Genomic DNA, 18,999 nt, shown 5'->3' with positions numbered 1-18,999 from the left:
AATGACTGAAAACTTTCCTAATCTAGTGAGGAAATAGAAACAGAAGTCCAGGAAGCCCAGAGTCCCAAACAAGATGAACCCAAACAGGCCCACACCAAGACACATTATAATTAGAACGGCAAAGGTTAAAGACAAAGAGTATCTTAAAAGTGGCAAGAGAAAGGCAACTAGTAACTTATAAGGGAGCCCCCATAAGATTGTTAGATGATTTCTCAACAGAAACTTTGCAGACCCGAAGGGATTGGCACAAAATATTCAATGTGAAAAAAAGCAAGACCTACAACCAAGATTACCCAGCAAGGCTATCATTTAAAATCGAAGGACAGATAAAGAGCTTCCTCAACAAGAAAAAGATAAAGGACTTCATCACCACCAAACCAGTATTACAAGGAATCTTAGAGGGGCTTCTTTAAGACAGAAAAAAAGATCAAAATTATGAATAATCAAATGGCAATAGCTACATATCTATCAACAATTAATTTAAATATACATGGATTAAATGTTCCAATCAAAAGACACAGAAGGGCTGAATAGATAAGAAAATAAAATCCTTATATACTCGGATGCTGCCTGTGTGTGACTCTCTTCAGATTGAAAGACACACACAGATAGAAAAAGTTATTTCATGAAAATGGAAATGAAAAATAAAACAAAAAAGCTGAGGTAGCAATACTTGTATCAGACAAAACAGACTTTAAAACAGAGACTATAACAAGAGACAAAGAAAGACCCAGGTCCCCACTTCTGGGTATTTATTTGAAGAAACCCAAAATGCTACTTTGAAGGGACATGTGTATCCATTTAGTTATTGCAGCTTTATTTACAATGGCCAAGATGTGGAGGCAGATTGGCGTCAATGGAAGAATGAATAAAGAGGAGGTTGTACATATATAAAATAGAATATTGCTTGGCCATGGAAGGGAATTGTTTCTCTCCATCTGTGGCAGCATGGATGGACCTGGAGGGTATTGTGCTAAGTGAAGTATGTCAGACAGTGAAAGATAGATGCAAAATAATTTCGTTTATATATGTAATCTAAAGAACAAAATAAACAAAAAATAACCAGAAACAAACTCATAGATGCAGAAAACATTTTGATAGTTGCCAGATGGGAGGGGGGTTGGGTGTGTGGATGTAAAAAGTGTAAGGGATTAAGAAGTAGAAATTAGTGATGGGGATGTAGGGTATAGCATAAGGAATATCGTCAATAATATTGTAGTAACTCTATATGGTGTCATATTGGTACTAGACTTGTTGGGGAGATAGACAGGAGGGGGTTGGGGGCAGGGTGAAAAAGGTGAAGGGATTAAGAAACACAAATTGGTAGTTACAAAATCGTCATGGGGATATAAAGTAAAGCATAGGGAATATAGTCAATAATATGGTAATAACTATGTATAGTGCTAGGTGTACTAGACTAGTCGGGGTGATCACTTCTTAAATTATATAAATATCTAACCACTATGCTGTACACCTGAAATTAATGTAAAATAATATTGAATGTCAATTGTAATTGAAAAATTAAAGAAGGGGGAAAGGTGAAAGGGAATAAGAGGTCCAAATTTTCAGGTATAAAACAAGTAAGTCATGGGGATGTAATGTACAGCATAGAGAATATAGTCAATAATATTGTGATAGCACAGTACGGTGTCAGATGGTGGTTGGACTTATCATGGTGATCACTTCTTTAGATATATAAAAGTTGAATAACTATGGTATACCCCTGAAATTAACATAATGTTGTATGTTAGCTACATTTTTAATAAAAATCTTTTAAAAAATCCTGTACTCTCAAAAAAAAAAAAAAAAAGAATGCATCTTCTTTTGGGTACATGAGGAGGAAATCTTAGTTCAGGTAGATTCTGGAAAAGCAAATAAGATGGTAATAGCCACCTTTATGGACCCCTTGCCCTAGGCCACCTCTGGTGTTAAGCACCTCACATACATCATTTCATTTAATCGCTAGACAACATGCTTAGGCAATTTTTAGTAAATCATTTTGCAGACGTGGAAACGGAAGCTTAGAGAGGTCTAATAACATGAGCAAGGTCGCTCAACTACTAAGTGGCAGCATCAGGATCCAAATCTGACTCTAAAACCTCTTCTCTTAGCCATCATGTCACACGGTAGAAGACATGGGTGTGAGGTCCTGAGTGCCCTGGGCTGATAGGATATTTGCTTAGGATTCTGGAAAAAGAGCTTTTCATGGATTGTCATTGATTCCATTTCTCATAGACCACATTTTCAAACTTGCAATTTCAAATCTTCATGAAGAACATTTGGGGAAAGAAAAAAAATATTCCCAAAGTAGTAAGTAAGCTAGAAACGGTTAAGTTACTTTAGGTCAAAGTCTGTAGCAAAGTGAGAAATCAAATAAAAAATACATATTTCTAAATGAATCTTTCTCCCAAATATTTCTATTTGGTCTGACATCACTAGTTCTAAGAAATTACACAGTATAATTGAGAAACCAATAAGTGATTAAAATTACATTGGTTAGAGCTTAACCAAAGATTTTGGATATGGTTTGTTGTTTATAATTAGTATGGCCATACATTTATCATCCGAACTGAGATACTTTTAAAGAGGAGTGTTATTAATGATTACACCAGGAAAACAGGTATAAACGGGGACTGTGCTAAAAAAACTGGGACGTGTGATTACGCTGCCATGATACCTATGATTTTACTTTTAAACGACATGTCAATCAAAGATGTAATATTGAGTTAGAATGCTTTGTCATTACACATACATGAAATGACAATGCTTCAGAAATGGAATTGTGAGTATAAGATTGAAAATGCTGTACTTCAACGTGTAGTTTATTACCTTTCATCGGCCTTGAAACACTGACTCTGGAGTTCTTGCTCTTGTCTTCGCTCTCTTAAACTAGGGTTGTGTTCCTTTGGTCCAGAACGACTGGGCAAAAATTCCTTGTAATAGAAATCTTCCAAATCTAATAATTTTCCCTGACTGTAAAAAAACACATAAACACACCATTGTATGAATCGAATTTTCTATTCACTTAAACTTATAGGATACTTGCCTCCTTATTTTAATGTTATTTACTATAATTTAGGAGTAACACATACACGTATGTATCAAAGGAAACAGGAGAAGTCTTGAAATGTGCAAAAACTGTACAAGTATATACCACAAATTAAAAAACACCCCCCCCCAAACCCTTATCTCTTACCTTTAAGAGAGCACTAACTGCTAAAGCGGCTTTCCCTGATTCTGTCGCATTCAACTTGGCACAATGGTAGTCGTTACTAGGTAGTCAGTGATTACAGTGTTCCAGTTTGGCTAGTCCAGCTCAGGGTTCACCGCAGACCCTCAGATCACTACAAGCAAAGCTGATCTTTATGTACTAACACACAGCCCTTCCAATTTTATCAGTACAATGATGTACACAAACTTTCATGATCTTCCTTTACTTCCTTTACAGGTAATCTTCCATCCTCCCCCTACCTGTTGGTCTTCTGGTAATTAATTTTTGTCCTAGATTTTAATTCCTGTACATGGAACACACACAGTGTGTTCCCTCAACCATTTTAATTCTTGGATCTACTCTGCCTACGGTTTTGGTACCTGTGGTATTCAGTATCTGTAGTCTGATGGGGCTTCATATGAGGTAAACAGCTATAGGTCTGGAAAACCACCAGGTGTTACAGTGCTTCTGGGGCAATGTGCTTTTCAAGTTAGATACCAATTTATAAATGAACTTTCAGAATGCTACTGATTCATAAATTAGGGACTCTGTGTCCACTCACGCTTAACAGAACCCTTAATTGCTGTTAGCACAGTGGAAATTAGATGATTTGAAACAGTGGTAAAATATTAAAATAGTAAAGTATTGGTGGGCTGAAATATTGGAAAAGGAAGGGGAACAGTGTGAATTTAAGTGTACCCCACTTGCAGGTAACACAAATCTTTTAAAAAAAATTTTTTTTTTTTTTTTAAATTGGGGAAGAGTGTGTTTTTCTAGGACCCATCAGCTCCAAGTCAAGTCGTGGTTTTCAATCTACTGCGGAGGGTGCAGCTCACTGGCCCATGTGGGAACCGGCAACCTCGGTGTTATGAGCACTGTACTCTAACCAACTGAGCCAACCGACCGCCCCAAGTGAAAGAAATCTTATCTACCGAACAAATCCATAAAAGTGAGATTTAACATGTCTTGAAGACTAAAAATCAAAAAGGAGTTTGGGGAAAGAAAGATCATGAACATGGGTATGTTCAAATTGCCCAATCAAAACCACATCAATGAATCCAGAAAAGCAAGTTCTGTGTTGGGACAGTACAATTCATTCAAAACTATGAGTTTTTAATGTACACTTTGCACTGTACTAGCTCAGTATATTTCCAATAGACAAGATCTTATAAATTACATGTAAACCACATACAGATATTTATAATATAATTGTATTGAGAGCACACTACTTTCCAAATCTATCCACATAAAATTGGTGATTATTAATTGATTTTGAACATAGATTGATATTTTGGTGTGATAACTTATTGAAATCTAGAAATAATAATTACCTATCTTTCCTTGGTCTTCGTTTTTCTTCTTGGATTGACTTCTAAAGGGAATAGAACAGTTTTAAAAATCTATGTAATATTATGATTTCAATATAATGTAATTGATATATTACTATAATCTTAATATATAAATACATTTGTTCCCATAAAGCTAACTTAGATGTAAACAAGTGGATACAATATTTTTAAAATCTAAAGACATACAATTTACTCAAAGGTTACTAATTACAAATTTGTGATTAATCTTTGCATTTCATATGAAGAAAGAGTTTACCACACAGTGACCAGTATACACAAGATTAACTAAGGTCTATCTATCTACAAATGGGGGAAAAACATGTCAGAATTTCTGGAAAATCCATCTCTCTTCGCAAATGCAGTTGTGACTTAGGCAGATTAATTAGGCTGCTCTGATGCCTTGCTTATATGTCATCCTTGCCTGCAGGGAAAGCAGATGCGTGACAGCGAGGGCAGCTGCAACAGTTTACAAAAGAATGAAATGTGACATCACCCTATAGGAGCCCATTTATGACATCAAAGTGCAGCACAGACGATACATATGTTCATTTCCAAAATGTTTTTATAGTTGAGAACTTTATGCATCAAGGCACAAGTTATTTACGTATAGATATAATTAGATATATTTTAATCAATGCTTCCATTTAAACACTAACAAAATGGTACTTCATTTTACCTTACATACAAAGCAATATTAACTTTTGTACTTTAACATTAGTAATGTGTTTCACGGTTCACTAGCTCAATATATTTGAGCTCATGTATATACCTGTTGCAAGAGCACGTATGTCTTTTACGTTGAGAAAACAAATATCCCATTCACTGCGAACAAGCTGAAGATACTATAATTATGGCAACCCTCATGCAGATATTAAGTGGGCCGGCACCATAAAAGGGCATGATAATAAAAATGACAATTAATAATGGTTTGGAAGTATTGAAGGCTTTCCTAGTACTTTCAGACACACTAAATCATTTTATCCTCATGATTTGTAATATACTAAAATGTTGGATGAGTCAAACAGTTCATAGTTTCTTTCTTTCTTTCTTTTTTTTAACTGTGAAGCACGTGCATTTATTCATTCTGAAATAAAGTGAAATTGGAATGTTTTCTCTTTCATTTCCCCAAATCCCGCCCCTCCCCTTTTTTTTCGTTTCTGCTATGGTGGAGGCTGTCAATTGTAGTCGGGCATCCTAGTTTCAGTCTCATAATTTCAGTCTAGAGCTGTGAGCCCAGTACTCTGGGTGTCCATAGTTTCTTTAATTCTTATTTGTTGGTATTTTAGTGGGTGGATGGGGTAGAAGTGAATGCTTATATGCATCAAGTCTAGGAGTGGACCATTGAGGAAAAGACAATGTAAGGGGCAGGACACCAATTACATTTCTGTCCTCCTTCTCATTTCCTATTACTTCACGTTCTTGACCTAATGCCCCAGGCTAGGAGGTGCTTATAAATAATTGTATTACCAGCTTAGGTACAATGGCCCCTAGCAATCCAGTTAATGATACCTGGGACCAGGGTGGTGTTTGCTGTGCGGGTTGTGGTTGTTTTAATATGACAGAGGTCCTGCCACCTTGATCCATTATCTGAAAAAAAAAGTCTGTCTTGTTCGTGGTAACAATTTTCTATGATCCAAAGTTAAGCTTAAATGATATAGCATGATGTTGAGTGACAGAGATTCCCTTTATACAACCAAGAATCAAATAACGTTCTGCTCTTGAATTCTCAAATTGCAAGGACCCCTTTTTATTCTGGATCTGCATTTCCTTCTGGGAGGTGGTGTATATAAGTTGCTTCTCAGTTACAGGAATTCTTAGAAGAGAAAAATACTGTTCAGGCTTATTTCACTCTTGCCTGTGCTAGGATATTCTAATAAAATGTTAATAATATATTTTCCAAAAATTACTTAAGATGGCTTATACTAGAAGCAAAGATATAATCAAAGTAATAAATTAGAAGTTGTAAACAAGAAACAAAGAGGACAAAAATGTGTTAAGATGGGGTCTTACATTTGTCTCCTAGTTTCCTATCTGCTAGGGTCAAAAGAGAAGTGTGAATCTGTGAAGAAGGAAGCATATTTTATGCCAAGGAAGAGGATTTAACATAAATTTTATTACATGGGACTGTATATTGGGGACATTTATTGCAAAAACAAGCAATGTTTTCAATTAAAGTTTTGAAATTACAAATTAGCAACTTGAAATTTGAAATGGAAAAAAAGAAGCAGCTTCTTATGGAACTAGAGTAAAGAAGAGAGAAAGACAAGGAGACAAACATGACTCAAGGAGGAGATATTCCTGTGAGGGTGTTTCTTGAGGAGGCTTTTAAAAGAACCGAGCTCTTAGCTCAGAGGAGTTTGAAGACTCAGCTGCTTTACACTACCTCCCCTCTCACCTGACATAAAGAAGCATGTTTTAGAAATAGACTCATAGATACAGAGAACAAACTGATGGTTGCTAGTTGGGAAGGGGTTTGGGAGGATGGGTGAGAAAGGTGAAGGGATTAGGAAGTACAAATTCGTAGTCACAAAACAGTCATGGGGATGTGAACTACAGCATGGAGAATATAGTCAATAATGTAAAAACTATGTATGGTGTCAGATGGGTACGAGACTCACAGGGGGATCACATCATAAAATATATAAATGCCTAACCACTATGTTGTATAGCTGAAACTAATATAAAATAATATTGAATGTCAACTATAATTAAAAAAATATATAGTCATGGGATATAAAGTACAGCTTAGGAAATACAGTCAACGGTATTACAATGGCTATGTACGGTGTCAGGAGGATAGACGTGTTAGGATTATCACTTTGTGAGGGGTGTAAATGTCTAATCACTATGTTGCTTTGTACACCTGAAACTGAAAAAAAGAAGAAATATGTTTTATGACAAAACTTTAAAATTCACATTAATTCTATCATGGTGGACACAGTCTTACATTCCTTTTGGAAATACACTATTTATTTAGAGGCCTTTACAAGGATAAGGAAAGTCGCCAAAACATAGGAAAAAAAAATCTTGGAATAACCAAACTACCCATTGCCGTAGTTCAGGGAAGGTACTGGAGAAAATAATCAAACCAGAAGGGACCTCTGTTATGACTGTGTTCAGTTACTCATTTTTTTGAGGAAACTTTTGGCGCTGAGTCGTTCTGCGGGTGGCCGCCCAGCTTCTGAGTGTTAGAGCAGCCCACACACCATTGCAGCACGGTGCACATATCCAGACAACGCTCTCTCCTCCACAGGCAGGCTTCTTAGGCTCAGCTTACTACTATTTGTTACATAATAGCAACATTTCCCAGCCGTAAGAGATTAAGAGCATCAAATCACAGAAGAGAGCTGGTGTTGACGTTCGGGCAATCAGAATGACCACATGAAGAAGTGACATCCGAGGCGAAAGAAAAGCTATAAAAATAAGTAACACAACTTGACAGCACAGCTGTTGGTGACGGGCAGGTTCAGGGAAATCATTTCCACAGCTCGGCAGCCCCCAGAGCCCTGTCCTACAGCAGTGTGTTATTCAGCAAGTAGTCTTTTATTTATGAGCAACACACGTGTTCCGGCAACAGCAGGCGAAGTCCCTGACTTCACAGAGCTTATAGTCAGACAGGAGACAGGTAGAGAAATAAATATTTATAAATGCTCTGAAACAAATGAAGCAGGCCGGGGGGCACAGAGAGATGAGATGCTGTCTTGGACATCACGGTCAGGGAGCCTCCCTGCTAAATACAGAACTGAATAAAGTACAAACACTTTTGCGCATGACAGTGACCTGGGGTCATCAAGGAAAGGTTTAGAATGTGCAGTATAATGTATTTAGACCATTTAAAATTACAGAAAGTGTTTTGAAAGGTAAAGGGAGTGGGGCCCCATCATAGCTGTAAATTTCACGTCTGTGTAGTACCCCGAATCCTGGTAAGGGCCGATAAATACAAGCACATGATGTGTATTCACTTATAACAATAGACTAGTTTTCTGTGTTTTATTTTTCAGTGAGCCACAGATTTCAAGACTCAGGGCTATAAAAAGGATTCCAGATACTAATAACTTAAGATGTATTAAAACACTACATTTGTTTAAAAAATAATGGTTCAATGACCAAGTAAACTTTTGGTGGGGAAGGGACTCATTTGTGAGGCTTAGAATCTGCTTCATAATTCTCACTGACTGGTTGGTTTTTAGTCATAAACCTTCCTCCTTTTTTCAAAGTCTCTTATCATTTCTCATACTGAGAATGGTATCTCTTTGAAGCCACGATACTCGTCATTTCAGTTGCATTTAATGAAGATCACTGAGCATCATTTACTACTTATATTCAGGGTTAACAGGAAATGTTTGGTACTTTCTAATCTTGTTCTCTGCTGTTCGGCCTCAGAAGGAGTCTGGACTTTATGCTGAGGGAGTTGCTGAGCTATTCAAGGGTCTATCAAGGGAGGAACATGATCAAATTTATGGTTTAAGGAAATTTTCTGGGACAGGCTGGAGAGGCTGAGATGAGAAGCACGTAGGTAGGGCCTGAGACATTCCAGGTGGGAAATGATGATGGTCTGAAACAGGGCAGCCGCTGTGAGATCAGAGGAGGGAGGTGACTGGGAGCAAGCCACACTTTAGAGCGACTGATTAGATGTCAGGTATGAGACAGCGAGGGCCAGGACACCCAGGCTCTTGGCTTGGGTAACCAAGTGGATGATGGTGGCATTCGCAGAGAACAGGGCCATGAGAGGAAGGGCAGGCTGTCAGGGTGATGCCAACAAGCGCCCATGCTGCACCCAGTGAGTGACAGGAGCGGTGGAGTCAGAAGACTTCAGTACAATAATGGGCCTGACAAGTAAGAAGTGTCATGTCTGTGTCTCAGAGTCCTGATCTGTGAGATGGGATGTCCGCTTAAGGGCTGTTTCTAGGATTAGGTATCACAGTGGATATGAAAACGGCTCTCATCCCAGGCCTGGGATTTAAAAGGTGCTCAGTAAATGTCTCGTTCTTCCCCTCCTTCCCTTTCTTCTACTTTCACCGTAACTCACCCATTCACCTTAAGGTCCCTCTCTGGAAAACTCCTGTTGTGACGTGCTTCTCTTTCTGGGTTCCTATTTGCATATCAGCTCAGATTAATGGACCAGCAGAGAAAACTGCTGGGAGGACATGGGGGTTACGGGACCCTGGGAGAGGCCTGGACACTGAGGAATCGGAGCTGGAGGAGAGTCGAGTGCCCAGATCCTCAGCCAGGCACAGGGCACGGAAGCTGAAGCGGAAGCTGAGGGGCATCTCCCTTTTGCATAGCTCTCCCTTTTGACAGGCCTAGTGTGGTCACACTGGTGGTGCTGGATGTTATGGCTCCCATCTGATAATAAGAGTGAGCCACTTACATGCAGTAGGTAATAGTATGTGCAGTCTTCAGGGTTATTTAATGTTTTGGGTTTCCGGGGCCGTCTTGGGGGTCTCAATATTTTTGGCTCTTCTCCTTTAGAGATACCTACAAGAAAGGTGATCATAAACAAGTATTCAATTACAGACTATCATCAAACAGTGTTTTCCTTTTGGGGTAAGTAAAAAAAATTATATACATACCACTGGGGCTAAAGCTAGGAGAAAGAGGAAATACCTTTGTTCCCCCAACCCACTCTCATCATATTCCTCACCAAGTGCTTCCTTCCAATTGTCTGGTGGTCTAGGACTTAGAGAGGTAATGGGGAGCAGAGAAAGGGAAGAAAAGAAATGCACAGACATAGACAATGATTTAGTGGTTACCAGAGGGTAAAGGGGGGATGGTAGAAGAGGGTCAAATACATGGTGATGGAAGGAGAACTGACTCTGGGTGGTAAGCACGCAATGTGATATATAGATGATGTATTATACAGAATCGTACACTTGAAATGTACATAATTTTACTAACCATTGTCACCCTAAAAAATTAAGTTATATGTGTATATAACTTATATGTGTATATATATATATATTCAGAGGGTGCCAAAAAGGTATACAAATTTTAAGAAAGGAAAAAACTATTAAAATTGTAATATTCAATATGTACTGATAACAAAAGAGGAATACAAATCACATCTGACTTCTGCAGGTACAAGAGGTGCTCGAAGTGGTTACCATCAGTGTCCAGACACTTCTGATTACGGCACTCTCCTGCTTGAGCAATGGTGACCAAAGTGTCCACTTGTATACATTTTTTTGGCACCCCTAGTATATAAAAGAAATGCAGTTTGGTAATGTGGAACAGGGTACTGTAGTTCAGAGGGTGGATAGGAAGAGGAGACAAAGTTGCTAGAAATCTTTAAACCGGGTATAATGCTCATAGACTCTTGCTGGCCCCCTTTCCTCGTATCACCAGCCTCACTGGGTGACCAGCCTCACCCAGTGCCTGCCCAAGCACTCCCTGCCTGGTGTTCACTTAAAGTACCACCTCGGGTTACGGCTGAAACAAGGAGACTGCTCATTTGCAGGCTTCACTCTTTTCCTAAAAGCCTAATCTAACCTTTTGCCAAAATTTAGAATCTCACACTATTAGAATTTTCAGATCTGACTTTAAAAACCTTAACCAAGAAAGAATAAAGTTGGTCATCTTTTTCTGCCTTTTCTGTCAATATAGCCAAGTTCTCCAAGCTGAAGCCACATCATCAGAGCTCGATGATCTGCGTGCTTGGTTGTTAGTGTTCATTACAAGTAGCTTTATGCTTACAGAGCTGACAGGCTTCTCATGAAGTATTTCTGTCTATTTTTCATGTCTGACAACCCACCCCCTGACTGCATTTTGCAGGACTGTCTGCTTGATGAATAAAACAGGATCAAGGTGGGGGAGGGTTATCAGTGCTTACTGGAGAACGGCCTATGGTTAACAGGTATTTGAGTATACATTTTTTTTTTTTAGCTGAACTTTAAGGGTACTAACAGATCATTATTGCCTATAATAAAGGGACAGTAATGATCCCTAATTCTTAGATGTACAGAGAAACTGAATTGTTCCGAACCACACTAATCACACAGAGTCAAAGAGAATCAAATCAATGAATATTTAATACTACGTGTATGAGGTTTGACAATTATAATAAGCTCGTGAACTTGTTGCAACAATGTTGCTAACCTTTGTTTACTATCAGAGGGATTATTCATTATGAATTTGTACCAACTGGACAAAGAGTTAACCAAGTTTATTATTTGGAAGTGCTGAAAAGACTGCGTGAAAAAGTTAGATGATCTGAACTTTTCACCAACAATTCATGGCTCTTGCATCACGACAATGCACCAGCTCACACGGCACTGTCTGTGAGGGAATGTTGAGCTAGTAAACAAATAACTATATTGGAACACCCTCAGTGACTTCTTTCTTTACCTGAAGATAAAGGAAATATTGAAAAGAAGACATTTTGATGACATTCAGGACATCAAGGGTAATACAACCACAGCTCTGATGGCCTTTCCAGAAAGAGTTCAAAAATTGCTTTGAAGGGTGGACTAGGCGCTGGCATCGGTGCATAGCGTCCCAAGGGGAGTACTTCGAAGGTCACCGTAGTGATATTCAGCAATGAGGTATGTAGCACTTTTTCTAGGATGAGTTCACGAACTTAATTGTCTGACCTCGTAAACAGCCATGACTGGCAGTGTAAATCAGCTTCAATCAGAACAGAGACTCATCTATAGCTAACTTTAAATTCTGTCCGATGCCCGCCCCACTAGGTAAACATACTGATCACAATAGCATTTATAGTCTAACATTATCCAGCTCATTCATTTAAAAACTTATGGGAATTTGCTGGATGACAGAGTTCAGCTAGTTAGGAGTACTGCGTACAGGTGTAATGCATGAAACAACGCTAATAATAGAAAACCATGACAATCATACAGTACCATACAGTACCATCTTTTTTGAATATAACAAAAGAAAATGAGGTCTTTGTTAATGAGACCTGGTTAATAGGGATTAGTAATAGACAGAAGTAAAAGCACTTTTCCATCCAGTCCTTGGAAGTTCATCTTCCATTCTCTCTCTCCCTTCTCCACAGGAGCAGAGAGAGGAGGTGAAGGGAATTTAAATATCACAGCCCTATCTGCCTCCTTTCTTGGACTGTCACAGGCACAAGGAGAGACGCTAAAGCCAGCATAGTTTTTTATTTTCCTTCTGTCCCAGTGCTGATTATTAAACAGCTTCTATTAGCTCTTGCAAACTTTTATCATTTTAGAATGTATTGGTCATATCCATTTATATTGCTCATTTGAATCTGAATGGAAAGATAAAAATATAGTATCAACTTATTATGTTTTTAGAAACATGAAAGTGACCTGTGACTAAATTTTAACCTGACTTTTAATATCATATAAAGTCTGAATTAAAATATCAGAACAATACTATTGTAACAAAAATTAATTAAGTTGAAGGTGGCAAACAATCTGAGTAAATGCCAAGAGAGTGAAAACAAATCAGATTCTGGAAATAAAGGAAGTCTTGCTCTTATCTTCATTTTCTCATCAAATTTTCCCCATTCAATCTGACTTCTACTACCAAGACTCTATTTAACTTGCCTCCTAGAAGGTCAAGGATGACCACTTTATCGACAAATCCAAAGGCCCTTTATCTGTCTTTATTATCTCTGACGTCTTCATCATTTAACACTGACCACTCCTTGCTTTTATGACTGAGGATGAGGTACCGGTGGGCAGACACCTCATCTTATTTATCTTTGTAAGTCTAGCACTTAAAGAAACGCTTGACACATAGTAAATGCTTATTAAAAATTTGCTGGATGAGTAAATAATCCCTTTGCCTGCTCTGAGCTCCTTGCAATTTCCATAGTCACTCCACACTGACGACTTCCTAATGTATACCTCAGGTTTGACCCTCTCACCTCAGCACCCCCAGAGTTTCTGCCCGAATTTCTTATTGAAAACTTTCATCTCAGACTCTCAGACTCAGAAGAACCAGTGGTCACCTTTCTTCTCCATCTAGGATTCTGTATACCATTCCCTCAATGGCATCATTATTTCTGTCCCCCTGCTTGAAAACATTGATGTTGCCCTGTCTTATCCTTCTTCTTAATTTCCTATAAACACACATTCATCAACTTCTGTCAATATTAAATGGTATTTCAAGAAGGAAAATCCAGTTTTCATTTGTGAGAAATTTCATTAAAAAAAATTACGACACTTCTTTTTTCCTTCTTCATTAAGCCTAAACTTCTAAATCCAGATTACTTACAATGTCAGCAGTTTCAATTTTACCTTTCACTCCCCCCTCCCCAAATTAACTATCTCCTCTGGTCAGCCTAGTACCCTTATTGGAACCCCCAACACACCACGTTTATAGCTATAACTTTGTTTATTCTCATCTTCTCACAGAGAGGCTTTCATAGTCTCACTTAAGTCTTAAGCATCTTTCAATGCCTGTCTCCACTCCTATCTCTTCCAAGAAACTTGCACTGACTGTCCAGTGGTCTTTCTCATGTGAACACCAATGGTACTTACAGTTGTACGCATTATTTGAAATGTGTTATGGGCTGAATTATGTTTCCTCGAAATTCATATGTTGAAGTCCCAGCCCCTAGTACCTCAGAATATGACTGTATTTAGAGAAAGGGGCCTTAAAGTGAGGTCATTAGGGTGGGTCCTAATCCAACAGGACTGGTGTCCTTATAAGAAGAGATTAGGACACAGGCAAATATAGAAGGAAGATGATGTAAAGACATAAGGAGAAGATGGCTATTTATAAGCCAAGGAGAACCCTCAGAAGAAACCAACCTTGCCAACACCTGGATCTTGAACTTCTAGCCTCCAGAACTATGAGGAAATAAATTTCTGTTGTTTAAGCCAGCTGGTCTGTGGAACTTTATTATGGTAGCCCTAGCAAAATAATATAGAACTTTATTGTTTTTGCCTGTGATTTGTTTTTGTAAGTAATGGGACCTTATGTTTTTGGATGGCACAGATCATGACTTAGGTTTTGATGCCCTCTTGCCTTGTCACTGGTGATCTGTATTTGCGGCTAAGAGGTTTGACTGATTCCATTTTAGCTTAGAGACGCAGTGCTAAGTGAATAGTATATACTCAATATACTTTGTTAACTGGATCACTATTGTCACTAGATATAAAAAATAAATTCCTGACGCTTAAAAAAATATATAAATAAAAGAACCAACAAAACTCCTGAAAGAGAACCCAGACAACTTCATGAACAATCTAGGGGTACAAATGTCTTTACCCAAACTCAGAAGTCATAAAAAAAATAGACATATTTGCATATTAAAAAATAGATGAAAACCTTATTATGGCAATGACGTCAAAAGACACATAATAGATTTGGAAAATTATATTTATAATACAGATGACAAATAATGGGTTGGTATTTTTAATAAATACAAGTGCTAGCAAATGACTGAGAAAATACAGACCAACTGAAAAATGGGCAAAAAATATAAACAGAAAGTTTAAGATAAGCAAATCCTAAAAGCCAATTACCATGGAAGACAACTAATCTTACTAGCAGACAAGAAAATATATAAAATAATAATGAAATAATTTTATTTCAGACACCTTAACAAAGATTAAAAAGAAGTTTAACTGCTAGACAGGATGTCAGAAAAAGTATATTCTCACAAATTGTTGAAGGAAATGTCAATTGTCAGGGCCTTTTAAGAAAGCAATCTATCACAAAAAAAATATCTTTCAATTCAATAACACCACCTCTGGGGACTTATTCCATAAATTAAAACCCTAATATACAAAGATATTTTCAAAGATGTTTACCGCAACATTTTTCATAGTGTCAAAAAATTTAAAAAGTGAGTATCTAACAACAGGAAAAAGGTTATGCGATGATTCACACATGGACTATTACACAGCCAGTAAAAACAATAAATTATAGCTATTCCCGTTGATGTGCAGGGATTCCTGCTAAAGTACTGAGGGAGAAAAGCAAGACACATAAGTTTATATTATGATCCTATTTATATAAGAGAATGAGAAAAATCTCTACGTCTGTATGTATGTATAAGTACACATATGCATACCTGCAAAAAATATTAAAGAATAAATGTTTTATAATAAGGGTTCCTTTAAGGGAGAGTAATGTGGGTTGCGGAGGGAGAACAGGAGTGTATGAAGGGGAAGGAAACAGGAAAAAAGAGAAAATGAAAAACGACTGCATTAAAAAGAATCCTGTAATGTATGGTATAGTCACATTTATGTATAATTATAAATATGCATGCGGGTATGTGTTGACATATTTGCCTATTAAAAATAGATGAAACCTTATTATGGCAACAAAGTTAAAAGACACGTGATAGATTTGGGGTTGCCATTATTTGATATAAAAAATGTCAAAATGCGAAAGGAGCCAAAAACATAGAATGGAGAAAAGAAAGTCTGTTCAATAATGGTGCTGGGAGAATTGGAAAACCACGTGCAAAAGACTGAAACTAGACTGCTGTCTGTCACCATGGTCCAAAATTAACTCAAAATGGATCAAAGATCTAAACATAAGACCTGAAACAATAAACTTCAGAGAAGAAAACATAGGACCTTGGGTCCAAAGAGCACTTTATGAATTTGACCTCAAAAGCAAGGGAAATAAAAGCTAAAATAAATGAATGGAACTATATCAAACTAAAAAGCTTCTGCATAGCAAAAGAAATCATTGACAAAATAAAGAGACAACCAACTGAATGGGAGAAGATATTTGCAAATGCCTCTGATAAGGGACTAATATCCAAGTATAAAAGGAACTCACACAGCTCAACAACAAAAAAGCAAACAATCCAATTAAAAAATGGGCAGAGGACCTGAATAGACATTTCTCCAAAGAGGACATACAAATGGCCAATAGACATATGAAAAGATGCTCAACATCACTAACCATCAGAGAAATGCAAATAAAAACCACAATGAGATATCACCTCACTTCAGTTAGAATAGCTATCATCAACAAATAATAAGTCTTGGAGAGGCTATGGAGAAAAAGGAACCCACATACACTATTGGTGGGAATGCAGATTGGTGCAGACGATATAGAAGGCAGTGTGGATGTTCCTCAAAAAATTAAGAATAGAATTACCATATTACCCAGCAATCCCTCTCCTGGGTATCTACCCCCAAAATCTGAAAACATTTATACATAAAGATACGTGTGCTCCAACGTTCATTGCAGCTTTATTTACGGTGGCCAAGACATGGGAACAATCAAAGTGTACTTCGATAGATGATTGGATAAAAATGTGGTATACAGAGGGTGCCAAAAAATGTATACACATTTTAAATAAAGAAAAAACTGTATATCAAAATTACACTGATGGTAACCACTTTAAGCACCTCTTGTAATTGCAGAAGTCAAATGTGACTAGTATTCATCTTTTGTTATCGGTATATACTGAGCATTAGAATTGTAATAGTTTTTTCCTTTCTTAAAATGTATATACATTTTTCTGGCACCTTCTGTATATATGCAATGGAATATGACTCTGCCATAAGAAAAGATGAAATAATGCCATTTGCGACAACATGGATGGATCTTGAGATTATTATGCTAAGTGAAATAAGTCAGACAGAAAAAGTCAAGAACCATTTGACTTCACTGATATGTGGGATATAAAACTAAAAGCAACAAAGGAACAAGATAAATAAAGAAACAAAAACTCATAGACACAGACAACAGTTTAGTTATTACCAGAGGGAAAGGGGGGTTGGGGGGTTGTAGAAGACGGTAAAGGGGTCAAATATATATATGGTGATGGAAGGAGAACTGACTCTGGGTGGTGAACACACAATGTGATATATAAATGATGTATTACAGAATTGTACACTTGAAACCTATGTAATTGGTTTCAAAACTAACCATTGTCACCCAATAAATTTTAATTAAAAAAATGCCAAAATGCATTGAATTTTCAGAATTTCTATTTAATTCATTTATCTTGCAGAATCTGCTTTAGTGTTATTTCACTGATGTTAGGACAATCTGAAGCAGAGGGCTGAATATACTTAAAGAGTGTCTCATTTCAGATACTGCCATGCAAAACGGGAGGTCAGCAAGTGAAAATTATTGATGAATATATTCACTGGGTTCTGACTGCTCAGATTACATTTCCCCATACTATTTTGTATTTTTTAAAAGCAAACTTCCCATGCGTTTATCAGCATACAAATATTTCAGAAAGGCGTAAGTTTGTTTTTTGTTCCTCTAAAGTTTTGTTTCTCTGAGGGAGTATAATCACTCTCTCTAACATCATTCTAACCCCTTAATTACAAAAGTGACATAAACATTTACAATCACAAATGATCAGCAGCATATCAATGTTGGCAGTAGCGAAATTAGGTTTGTGACTATTCTGTGTGATGTGCATGATAAATATTAGCTGGTAAAGGTTATTGTTATACTAAATAGCCAGAAGGTAAAGTATTTATTTATATTGTAGTTCCGGTAATGATTTCATTAAGTGTCTTAGTTTACCAGGAATGAACATTTCCTTTTTAATACCAAATGGACAAACATCTCAACATTTTGCATCCAGAAGAAGATAGATTTAAAACTCATTGTCAATATTATTTGCTTTAGAAAACTAAATTTCAGTATTATTCTCATTTTAATGATAATTATACTCTTTTATTTACTTAAGTATATACACTGAGTATACTTTACTTAAGTATCACATGTAAATCAGATATTAGCAGATCAGAAAGGCACTTATGTTATTGTGATTTCTTCTGTAAGAAATCAGTTTTGTAGTTTTTGTGCATTTCCATTTACTCCTGACAGTCTGTGAACTTTAAGTATTATCGTGGCGTACAGGAAATCTTAGAAGGAATATTTCTTGCTGCATATCCAAGGCAGCATTTGCCCTAGTCAAGGTTGCAAGCTGCCTTCTAGAGCTGCTGTTTCTGCCTTTCACCTCCTCTGCCCTTCAGCTGGGGCAGCCCCTCTGGAAGAGAACTGTATACAGGCTCTGAGCCTACCCATGGTGAGCTGCTCAGTTTGCATCACTCCTCTCTGCCTCATGCTCTGAGCTCCTGGAGATACCTTCTCATCATTGCCCCAGATTTGACCACTAGCTTCCCTCTCCTCTCTGGTCTATCTTTATTCTTTTGAGTCCACCTGAGGTGAAGAGTTGTAAGGGCAGGTGCTTCTCCAGCTCTGAGTGTCCTTAACACTCACGGGCTTCTGCTGACCTTCTCAATAGGCAGCTACCAGCTTCCACTCACCTGGAGAACTGCTCAAGCAATTCCTTTGGCTCCTTCTTTTCTACAAACTGAACACTGATGCCCTCGAGCCAGCTTACCCCTGTACTCACCCAAAAGGTCATTGGCTTTAAGCTTTTTGCTACTCTCCGATTTGGGTACATTAACACTCTATCCAGAATTTTGAAAATGGAGCATTTCATTTTTTAATTACATTCTTAGGTTTAGGTAAGTTACTTTCCCCAGCCTGCCTCTGCCCATGTCTCTT

General features: G+C 37.5%; 1 protein-coding gene across 5 annotated transcripts in view; it reads right to left on the bottom strand.

Moving 5' to 3' along the window:
• Positions 1–18,999, bottom strand: part of MYO3A (myosin IIIA) — a 217,461-nt gene that overhangs the window by 7,152 nt on the left and 191,310 nt on the right. For 4 of the 5 annotated variants that reach the window (XM_074324949.1, XM_074324951.1, XM_074324950.1 and 1 more), the window contains 3 exons: positions 9,932–10,038; positions 4,543–4,583; positions 2,830–2,973 (listed from right to left, as the gene is read on the bottom strand). In XM_074324949.1, the coding sequence (XP_074181050.1) occupies positions 2,830–2,973; positions 4,543–4,583; positions 9,932–10,038 (292 nt within the window). Of the gene's footprint in view, positions 1–2,829; positions 2,974–4,542; positions 4,584–4,635; positions 7,974–9,931; positions 10,039–18,999 lie in introns of those variants that run through there. The other variant, XM_074324952.1, reaches the window with a different exon arrangement.

The sequence above is a fragment of the Rhinolophus sinicus genome, linkage group LG02 (assembly GCF_036562045.2).
Source record: "Rhinolophus sinicus isolate RSC01 linkage group LG02, ASM3656204v1, whole genome shotgun sequence".
Lineage (NCBI taxonomy): Eukaryota > Metazoa > Chordata > Mammalia > Chiroptera > Rhinolophidae > Rhinolophus > Rhinolophus sinicus.
Note: the sequence above shows the minus strand (reverse complement) of the source record. Positions and strands in the feature narration are given on the sequence as shown.